Genomic DNA, 12184 nt, shown 5'->3' with positions numbered 1-12184 from the left:
GTAAACATATATATTTTTAAACTTTAAGTCATTGTTTGTAAGTGGTAAGACACTTGTGTTTACTGTCCAGCATCTATAAAGTTTCGCTTGTAATCCCAACAACTGTACTAAAGCCCACGGATGAGTTGACCCGACAGCGCTCAATCTCAGCTAAGATATGTGCTAAAGCTCTTATTTAATTATGAATGTGTCCTAAATAATATATCTTATGCATCTCTTTTACGCAATCCTGTCATGCTGCCTGTAGCAGAAAACAAACAAATAAATTAGTGATAAAACACATTGAGTAGCTACTGGGGACCTCATTCTCATGGTATAAATATTTCCAACAGTGTTCCAAATTCCAGCTTCCAGGAGGTTTATTTGCTTAGTGCTATTATTTTTCATCTGAGAATAAGACATTTTACAATTTGTGATATACAATTGGGCTCTGCAATGAAATTGGTGATTGTTAAAAATGTATAGGTGTGGGTTAATCATTAGTTTCATGAACTTTGATATATTAACTAAATATGACTAATATATGAAAAAATATGAACATTTGCTAACAGTGTCAGACAAGTGTGGGGGATGTTTAGTTTATAACACAGGGCATACAGGGACTTGGAACTACATTGTAGAAAAAGTTGCTGCCTTATTTGTTTTAAGTACAATCAACTTGAATGTTAGATTACATTAAATTGACTTACAGAATTCATTGAATCTTGTATAATTTATCCTTTAAAGTTGAAAATGATTTGAGTTAAATCAATGTAAAAATATATGTTGTTATAACTTCTTGATCATATAATTCTTGTACAGTCCACACAGAAAATTAATATGTTTAATTCCCTCTTAAAAAATATAATGCAAACAAATTCATACATTTGTAAGTGTTGGAGCAAGTACAAACTCTGAGGATTAGCATCAAAAATCTACTAAATTATTTTGATTTAAATTTAGTTGTGAATTTAACTTGATTATATTCTTATATATATATATATATATATATATATATATATATATATATATATATATATATATATATATATATATATATATATATATATATATATATATATATATATATATATATATATATATATATATATATATAAGCGATGCCACAATACTCAATATAATTTTGAACCGTTCGGTACGACATTCACGGTTCAATACGCGCTGGTGAATTGTGTTTTTTTTTTTTTTTTTTTTGCATTTAATTAATTATTTCCATTTATCTCCGTTTGAAACATTTCTCTCATTTTATTTTTGGCTCTGTTTGAGTGTGCCTGTAAGTCTACGCGCTGATATGAGCAAATATACAATCATATGCACTAAAGATAGGGGATGTTAGCCACGTTTTAAAGCCTTGCCAATTAAACATTTCATTTGCGTACTATGCACTGTTTTGCATTGAGCACGCGCACTAAACGTCTGTCAAACACACGTGATTACTGGACAGTCTTACTGCGCTAATACTGTCAAATACACACATGGTAACATATAAACGCAGTCAGTTATGTGTCTAAAGTGAAAGCAAAAGTGTGTGTGTCTATGAGATGCGAGCAGGTCTTCAATTGACAGCATCGCAGCCTAGTGAACACGCTGTCCTTAAAGGGACAGTTCACATCTAAAATGATTTTAATAAAAATAACAAAACACCTTACAGTAGCTTTTAATCATTGTTGTTTATTGAAGGATATGTAGTTTTCATTTTAGCCTACATTTATTCATTCAAATGCATACTTAAATGCTACTGTACATCTCTGAGCTGCGACTGTAAACCTTTATAGAGCTATATTTATTTTATATTATACATTAATTTTATATTATTTTATATTAGTACACTGGGAATGTGTACAAGGTTTTTTTGAAGTAAAGTTTTAAGTTTAAGTAAGGGGTTTCAAGTCTTTTAAGTGAAATAAAGAAAGAGTATTGCAATAAAAACATTTTCTCCTTAACCCTTTTCTGTTCCTGTCAACTAAGAATAGAATACGAAAAAAAAACGAACCGAACAAACCGAAAAGCCGTGGTTAAAAACCGAGGTTGACCCTTGGACTAACTGTATTGTTGCATCCCTAATATATATATATATATATATATATATATATATATATATATATATATATATATATATATATATATATGTATATATACGTATATATATATGTATATATACGTATATATATATGTATATATACGTATATATATATATATATATATATATATATATATATATATATATATATATATATATATATATATATATATATACGTATATATATATATATATACGTATATATATATATATACGTATATATACATACATACATATATATATATATATATATATATATACATATATATATGTATATATATATATATACATATATATATAAACAAGGTATAGAAAACACAAAAGACAAAGGTCACCATAGTCCGTTGCATTCACGTATTTTGGGGTTTCAGTCATTATCAGTTATACTGGAATAAGACTGAATCTTGTATTTTAAATAAAATTGTTGTGATAACTGCCATCAACATTCATTTCATATTTCAATGGGGTGTCTACAACAACAAATAAACTACAACAAATAAACTACTTTATTGATTTTAATACCATCTATTTTCTTTTAATAAGGAAACCAATTTAACTTTTTTAACAAGTTAGACTCCAAGACTTAGACTCTGAATCACATCAAAACATCCAGTTTTCCATTTACCAGTTAGCTGGAGTGATCTATTCACAAATCCTTATTAGAGCAATGTATCATTATGCACAATGCTAATGACAGGGCCTTTTGTGCAGCTCCACTAACCAGAGTCATTGAGTTAACTGGCAATTACAGATTTTAGGCCGGTTAGCATCAAAAGATCAATTTTACACTAATTACAGTGTACAATTCAGGAAAAGAGTGAGCAGAACAGGTTAAGAAACAAAGAGAACATGATGTAATTTAAGCCTGCTTTTTTTCTTTTTCTTTTTTTTCTTAGAATATATTTAAACCTTTTTAAGGGCACAAACTAAAACCCATAGTCTCTCAAGCATACTTTTTTCTCATTAGGTCATTGCTTGTGCTGGATCACAGTTTGCTCGGAGGAACGTTTGCCTTTCTGATCATATTAAGCTCAAGTGCAAAGCAAAATACTGTTGAATTTAACCTTGTGTGTTTCTCTACAGGTATGTATGACCCTTACCTTCACACACGGGCTGGGTACCGCTCCAGGACCCATTCTGCAGACAGGTCCGCTCGGAAGATCCGATTAGCGTGTAGCCTGCTTCGCACGTGAACCGTAGGAGGCTTTTATGCTTGAACTCTTCACCAAGACGAGAACCATGAGGAGGAATTCCTGGATCGCCACAGAATCCCGGATTATCACCTGAAATTTAGACAAAGACATGACTCTCATTGACTGCACACTTTCTCAGCAGTCTCAGTTCCAGAAATGGTTTTCCATTCATTTTCTCTACAGGGATTTCATACAATTATTCATAAAAAGTCATGAAGCAAACTAACCAACTCTGAAGCCCCATTCACACTGGCAGTGACACGCAGTGACAAAGCGACGTGATCCCATTGATTTTCAATGAAGGGCTGGCAACTTCCGGCGACACAAGCGACAGTGACCAGTGGCGACAGAATGTAGGCGTATCAAGTTATGGCAGACAACTGGCAAAAGTTCAGAAATTTCAACGATAGGAGTGAAGACAGTGGAGCTCATGTCACCGTCTTGAGTGCAGGTTAGGCTGTTTTTTTTTAATGATTTGACTGTAACTATATTCTTTTATATAATAAAATTATGTGTGGAAAAGTAACCGTCAGCAGTCTTAGTGAGTTTGATTCATACATTGATATGTCGTGTTGTTAATTATATGATGCAGTGAGCAGTTTAGCACTGCTGCATTTAATTACAGTTTATCCTGCATTGTTTATTATTAGGGACGTTGAACTAATCCCTTTCTAGTCCCTGATGGGAATTATAGGTGTAGACAATGTGCACAATGTAATTTTATGAATAAATGTCACACTTTTAGCCACCCTCATTTTAGGAAAGCAGTTAAACATTAAGGGAATCATTTAGTGTAACACCAGAAACTTAATTTATATGATTAAATGCCCTTGTGGTTTACCGTGTAGATAAAACGCAACATTGGTTAAAAACACGCATTGCAGAACATAGAAGTACTATAAATTTGAATGACCGAAAGAACCCCATTGCTGTTCACTTAAATGTCTTTTAAACACAACATGTCAACTCTTCGATATTTATGTATAGAACAAGAAAGAGTAGGCTACCCAGAAGGGGTGGTGACATTAATACAATTCTACTCAATCTTTACTCTCTCTCAATTTTTATTTAGGTTTGTAATTATATATATATTTTTTATCTATGCTGTATTGTATGGAGGACCAACCCTGCAAAAATGTAAAATAAATAAATGAATAAGTAAATAAGTAAATAAGTAAATAAGTAAATAAATAAATAAATAAATAAATAAATAAATAAATAAATAAATAAATAAATAAATAAATAAATAAATATACACAAATGCAAATAAATAAACAGATAAATAGATAAATAAATGGCAATGAATCAATCGATCAATAAATGCAAAATAATGTAAAAATAAATACATGTGGGAATAAATAAATGTAAAAAATAAATTAAAGCATAAATAAATAAATAAATGTTAAAATAAATGATAAAATTAATTAACAAATAACTAAAAGTATATATATATATATATATATATATATATATATATATATATATATATATATATATATATATATATATATATATATATATATATATATATATATATATATATATATATATATATATATAATAATTTTATTTGATTAAAAATGGATCATATTTATTTTCTCAAGTCATTTATTCTGTTATTTATTTTAGTTATTTATATCTCATTTATTTATCTATTTATCTGTTTATTAATTTACAAATGTGTATATTTATTTATTCATTCATTCATTCATTCATTTTTAATTTATATGCAGGGTTGGTCCTCCATAGTATATATAAAAAAAAAAAAAAAAACTTTTGACGTTGGGTAATTAGTTCACTAATGAAGTCAGATGTGATGGATCACACTGATAATAAAATGAACAAAATAAATAATTGTGTTTTTTTAGATAAAGACGTTTACGAGCCCTGTAAGAGAATCCCGGTTGCCGCTTTCAAAACAATTACTCCCACATGAACTGAGAAGGGGAGTTGAAGCTCATTAAATATGCAAATCTTATCCAATCCTAGCCGAGGGCGTTTACTTCCAAGTCTCCAGTGCAGCATGCCCATCAAAACTGAACGTTCAGGAGAGAGTCTCAAAACCAGTGTAGAAAATAGCCTATTACTTATTAGTTATGTTTTTGGATGCAAAAACCACACAGTTGACCTCAGAAAACAGTATACATTTTTTTTAAAGCCAGTTCATGACACCTTTAAGATATGGGCAGACATGCAGTCTACCAATAACAATAGATCGAACGCACTGGAAACGCCCACAAGCGACTTCATAGTACGTACAATAGCGGCATGCAATGACAAAGTCGCTGGTGATGTGAATGAGGCTTGAGGAAAAACAACAACAAACATTACATTATCATTTGATTGAAATTACCTTACTTTAAAATCATTCAAGACTCATGCAATTAAGTATTCTAAATGACATTCAATGATGGCAGAATGTAAGAATATTGACTTATTTTATAGCAACATTTTCAGATGTATAAAAATATACATGTCCTTCTCAAAAAATGTGCATATTGTGATAAAAGTTCATTGTTTTCCATAATGTAATGATAAAAAATAAACTATCATCTATTTTAGATTCATTGCACACCAACTGAAATATTTCAGGTCTTTTATTGTTTTAATACTGATGAGTTTGGCATACAGCTCATGAAAACCAAAATCTAAAAACATTAGCATATTTCATCCGACCAATAAAAGAAAAGTGTTTTTAATAGAAAAAAGTCAACCTTCAAATAATTATGTTCAGCTATGCACTCAATACTAGGTCGGGAATCCTTTTGCAGAAATGACTGCTTCAATGCGGCGTGGCATGGAGGCGATCAGCCTGTGGCACTGCTGAGGTGTAATGGAGGACCAGGATGCTTCGATAGCGGCCTTAAGCTCATCCAGAGTGTTGGGTCTTGCGTCTCTCAACTTTCTCTTCACAATATCCCACAGATTCTCCATGGGGTTCAGGTCAGGAGACTTGGCAGGCCAATTGAGCACAGTAATACCATGGTCAGTAAACCATTTACCAGTGGTTTTGGCAATGTGAGCAGGTGCCAGGTCGTGCTGAAAAACCAAATCTTCATCTCCATTAAGCTTTTCAGCAGATGGAAGCATGAAGTGCTCCAAAATCTCCTGATAGCTAGCTGCATTGACCCTGCCCTTGATAAAACACAGTGGACCAACACCAGCAGCTGACATGGCACCCCAGACTATCACTGACTGTGCGTACTTGACACTGGACTTCAGGCATTTTGGCATTTTCTTCTCCCCAGTCTTCCTCCAGACTCTGGCACCTTGATTTCCGAATGACATGCAAAATTTTAGCAACAGTCCAGTGTTGCTTCTCTGTAGCCCAGGTCAGGCACTTTTGCTGCTGTTTCTGGTTCAAAAGTGGCTTGACCTGGGGAATGCAGCACCTGTAGCCCCTTTCCTGCACACGCCTGTGCACGGTGGCTCTGGATGTTTCTACTCCAGACTCAGTGCACTGCTTCCGCAGGTCCCCCAAGGTCTGGAATCGGTTCTTCTCCACAATCTTCCTCAGGGTCCGGTCACCTCTTCTCGTTGTGCAGCGTTTTTTGCCTCACTTTTTCCTTCCGACAGACTTCCCACTGAGGTGCCATGATACAGCACTCTGGGAACAGCCTATTCGTTCAGAAATTTCTTTCTGTGTCTTACCCTCTCACTTGAGGGTGTCAATGATGGCCTTCTGAACAGGGTCGGGTCGGCAGTCTTACCCATGATTGCGGTTTTGAGTAATGAACCAGGCTGGGAGTTTTTAAAAGCCTCAGGAATCTTTTGCAGGTGTTTAGAGTTAATTAGTTGATCCAGATGATTAGGTTAATAGCTCGTTTAGAGAACCTTTTCATGATATGCTAATTTTTTTGAGAGGAATTTGGGGTTTTCATGAGCTGTATGCCAAAATCATCAGTATTAAAACAATAAAAGACCTGAAATATTTCAGTTGGTGTGCAATGAATCTAAAATATATGAAAGTTTAGTTTTTATGGTTACATTATAAAAAATAATGAACTTTTTATCACAATATGCTAATTTTTTGAGAAGGACCTGTACAATAAGTTGCTGGAAAGTGTAGGGGGACCGACTTTGAAAACAAGATTTGAACTATGCTTTTGTAGCTATAAATCAATCTTATGAGATTGCTAAAATTTCACTGAAATCAATTTCTTTAAATGCATGTACTTCTGGAACCCTACTTCTATGCTCTAGTTCAGGACCATCTGGCTTACGTTATTATTTTATAAAAGCATCACATAAACATACAATGTGAGAGAGCTGCATGATGTGCATATCATCTGGACTTTGAAGAAACAAGAACTTTGTCGGCGCTGATGTCAACAGCAGTTCCTGTTTAAACTTTAAGATCTCTCGGGGATCAGACAGATACTCAAGTCTGAAGTGAGCTGAGCTGCTCAGACAGGGGCTTAAAGATCAGCTGGCGGGCTGCTCTGCAGTCTCTCACCCCGAGGCTCTGCCACCTGCTGATGCATGTACCTGAGCAGTAGGGCGGCGAGCCGCTCCACCGACCATCCTCTAGACACTGGCGTGTGGCGTTCCCCACCAGAGTTCGGCCCTTGCTGCAGGAGTAATGGACCACGGCTCTGTTGGTGAACTTCTGGCCCGACATGAGAGCAAACGGCGGTGTGCCGGGATCACCACAGGATATTGCTATGGGGGGCAGCAGGAAGAGAATGTAACATCTCAGATAAAAACTTCAATGTTCTTTTACATATCAAAATGTTACCGCATTGCCTCAAAATAGATGTGGTACATCTATGCAGTGTTTTAATGTTTAAAATTATCATAGAAACAGCTGGATAAGCTACACTGTTGTCACATGACCTAACCTTTGTTGCCTGTTTAATTCAGCAAGTGGTTTCCAGTTAGCACCTTGGAAACGAATAAGGTTGATTTGCATTTGTATTCCATTTTGATAGTCTGATCAAATAGTCAAGAAGAAAATGTAACATATAATATACAAAATAAGAGCTGAAATTAGTTCTGGTTTATCATCACACTGGAAAATAATGGTCAAGTCCACCACACTGCATTGTAGGAAACAGTATTCCATGCAGTGCAGTAATCTGTGCTGTATACTGTTAAATTTGGCAAATGTAGTAGGTCGGATGACTGCATGTTCCATGCATACAGTGCATCGTATACAAAAGGCAATAACAAGGTGGTTGTATGCTTGCTTTAGATGGAGAACAACAAAATGGAACACAGCCCAGGAGTCAGAGATGTGCTTTTTAAAAGTTGAACTTTTAACTTTAAAATAAATTTAAATATAATGTGTCAAGTTAAAAATACACTTAAAAACACAATGCTAGCAGCATGAGATGCAAGAAAATGGCAAAATACGTCTGTCTGCATTTGTACATTGACCAACTATTTCGAGAACATTTTGACAGTGCAGTCTTGTTCACAAAAGTCATGTCTTTGTTTCAAAAGTGGTTGTAGGAGAGCTTTTAAGCGGACGAATTTAAAGATGCAACTTATCAAACATGACTTTATTGTCTGACAGTTGAACAGTTATTGCTACTTTTAGCATTGTAAAGCACAGCACACTGCCAGCCCTCTCTGAATTTAAATTATTAAGAAACTGCAATAAAGAAAAAGAAAATTGTAATTTATTCTATTCAGTAAAAACATATCTAAATAAATTGTGTTTAATAATACTTATTTTTAGAGAACATATATCACACTGTAAAAAAATAAGTTACCTGGTTGCCCTTAAATTTTGAGTTCACTGAAATTTAAAATTTGTTTTAATAAAATGAATATTTTTGAGGGTGGATAAACTTTATTAAAATATTATTAAAATATTCATTTTTTTAAAGAAACATATTGGGCAATTGCGTGTGTTTTATTTGTGATGATGGAGTGAAACATGCCAAATTTGGCTATTTTCAAGATTTATACATTTTTTATCTGGTTCAGATACAATAATATTTTGAGTTTCTATTAATTAAACCAATTTCCTTCATTGTATCAACTAAAATTTTAAACTATTTTTACAGTGCAGGTTCTTTCTTTCCCCATTGGCAAATATATAGACTGTTTCCTTCTCTAGATTAGCGTGTATTGGACCAAATACCAGACCATCACTCACAAAGGCACTTAGGAAGTGATCTGTCCCAGAAGCCATTTGACCGACAGGTGAGGACAGAGGAGCCAAGCAGATAGAAGCCCCTCTTGCAGTGATACATCACGGTGTTTCTGTAGTTGAAGCTCTCTGGGTAGCGCTGCTGAGAGTGACGAATGGCATTCTCCACAAAGCCTGGATCAGAGCAGTTTACCACTGCAAGATAAAAACAGCCAGATGCTTAATGTCTGACAGAGAAGCAAGAGTGAGGAAAGACAGAAGAAATCAATGGAGGAGGCTGAACAGTAGGAGCGCTGGTGCAGCCTCTGGAGCAATTTCAATCAACTACAAACCGCAAACCACACTTTCTTTTTGAAGCTATGGATTATAACAGGGTGAATTGTGCTCCTTCAGAACTTTCTCTGCCTTTTATCTGTGCACTTCCTCAACATTCAAGGGTCTTTTGTTTTTTCCCATGCATACCTGAACACGTTGTGAGTGCATTCTAATCTAAAGTTGACATATCTGTTCATGCAGGCAATGTTATTTTAAACGTGAAGCTGACTCTTTTTTAGACTGTCTTGACATATTTTGACAGATGTGGTCATATTACATTTTTCTGTACTCGAACCGGGTACATGCTGTTCTTGGCTTGTATGCTGTGTCGGCCATGCAGTTACAAATTCAGTTACTGCCCTTCGCAATTAAAAAAAAAAGAAAGAGAGAGAAAAGATGGAAGTTGAGGCCACGTCCAGGGGAAACAAACCAGTCTTGCCTCGGTGGCAGCTGTCAATGTCTCGGCACTCAATTAAGCCCCCTGGGAGAGGAAAAGTGGGCGGACAAGCAGCTAAAAAGTTGATAATTGGTACCTGTTATTGGTGTGTTGTTTTACTTTTGAAACATCATGGTTTGATCTGGGTGCCTCTTGGGAACAAAAAAGCTCAGTGTAAGAATAAGGTTTATAATTGTCACATAGTTGACAGCTAGAAAACAATACAAATTGCTTGTGACAAATCTCTCTCTTTTTTTTTTTTTACTGTTTGTGACAATACACTTTTTTTTTTTTTTTTACAATTGTATATTATGATAATACAATGTTTTTTGTAGTTTTTTTGTCAGTTCTACATTGTTTAATTCCACATGACAATGCTACATATCTCATGTGTGTCAATTACTTTACCAATTCTGTATTAAAAGTATGTGTAATAAGAGTACCCTTTGTAACTGTATATGACAGTTCTAACTTTTCTGCCATTGTGGTTACACATACTTTGGATAGTCTCCTTTAGATATTAATCTGTTCGGTATAAGTAACATTGCACCTAGCATGTCAACTAACTCTCAGTATTAGTTGAGAATTAGTCGAATGAGTAACACTTTACATGGTAACACTTTAGTATCGGGAACACATATTCATTATTAACTACGACTTTTGCCTCAATAAACTCCTAATTTACTACTTATTAATAGTTAGTAAAGCAGTTTTTGTAGCATTTAAGTTTAGGTCTTGGGTAGGATTAAGGGATGTAGAATAAGGTCATGCAGAATAAGGCATTCATATGTGCTTTATAAGTACTAATAAACAGCCAATATCATAGTAATATGCATGCTAATAAGCAACTAGTTAATAGTTAATAACTGAACCTTAAAATAAAGTGTTACCCTTTACATTAAGGTTCCCTTTGTTAAGGGTTTATAAAGGTGTTTGTTAATGGCTAATAACTCATTTACAAATCAAGTCAAGTCACCTTTTTTCATATATAGCGCTTTTTACAAGTCTAATTGTTTCAAATCAGCTTCACAGTTTTAACAGGAAGATAATGCAACGGAATTTGATATGTGTATATCTAAACCTGATCCACGTGTTAACTTTAACATTAATTTGGCACTTTCACAGGTTATTAATGTTTGTAACTCATTAATAAATGGTTCACAGGTTTCCTCTAAAGGTTCACAAGTAACTAATATAGAAATTCAAATATACATTATTAATATTTCATCAATTTATTGAGCTGTTTTTTTAATGATAATTTCATCTTGATAAACAAAAAAAATTAGTTTTCATAAACTGCTGTGGATAGGCATCATGAGCTTTTGTTGGAATATCATGGGTAAGACACTAACTTCTGGTAAATAACATTAAAAAAACATATATATATGACTATATCAACTCTTTTCAACTAATATATCGTAACATATATATCAACACATATTTCAAGGCACACACACACACACACACACACACACACACACACACACACACACACAAACACACACACACACCCATCCATCAGTGGCTAGAGGTGACTTTTTTAACCGTGTATGAACAAATTAATCTTGATAAGTCTGCGGTATAAAAGGTTGCATTAGCAATTTAAAAAAAAAATCACTTAAGCAAAACATGGTCAGGTCAATTTTCCTGAATAATTTTGATCCGAATTTTTTATACATTTTACTGGTAGTCCACTGTTGCATAATATTTGGGTATAATATGTCACAGTTTACTTTATTTTGCTATCTTCACTGACATAAATAAACTATAGTGTCCTGCACCCACTAGTAAAAATATATATATCTGGTGTCTGAATAATTTTTGATTTTACTGCATATGACAACTTACAATTATACCTCTTTTTCAACTATGCATGTTTTTTTGTTTTTTTTTTGGTCAAAGCTATTAAACTGGACAAACCACAACAATGCAAAATACTGGCAAAAAGACAAAGCAAGATCAACCCAATTTTGGACTTGTTTTATGGAACAATGCATCTGCTCAGAGGCACGTCAGCTTTTCTTTCTGCTGAGTGCTTTGTCCCTGGGCTCTGCTTGTGC

The 12184-nt window shown here is 33.9% G+C and overlaps 1 protein-coding gene across 1 annotated transcript in view; it reads right to left on the bottom strand.

Annotated features, from left to right (window-relative positions):
• Positions 1–12184, bottom strand: part of LOC137044732 (CUB and sushi domain-containing protein 1-like) — a 194993-nt gene that overhangs the window by 50328 nt on the left and 132481 nt on the right. The window contains 3 exon segments of the mRNA XM_067420993.1: positions 3181–3363; positions 7762–7935; positions 9380–9568. Coding sequence (XP_067277094.1) covers positions 3181–3363; positions 7762–7935; positions 9380–9568 — 546 coding nt within the window.

Source organism: Pseudorasbora parva, chromosome 17, assembly GCF_024679245.1.
Source record: "Pseudorasbora parva isolate DD20220531a chromosome 17, ASM2467924v1, whole genome shotgun sequence".
In the NCBI taxonomy this organism is placed as follows: Eukaryota; Metazoa; Chordata; class Actinopteri; order Cypriniformes; family Gobionidae; genus Pseudorasbora; species Pseudorasbora parva.
Note: the sequence above shows the minus strand (reverse complement) of the source record. Positions and strands in the feature narration are given on the sequence as shown.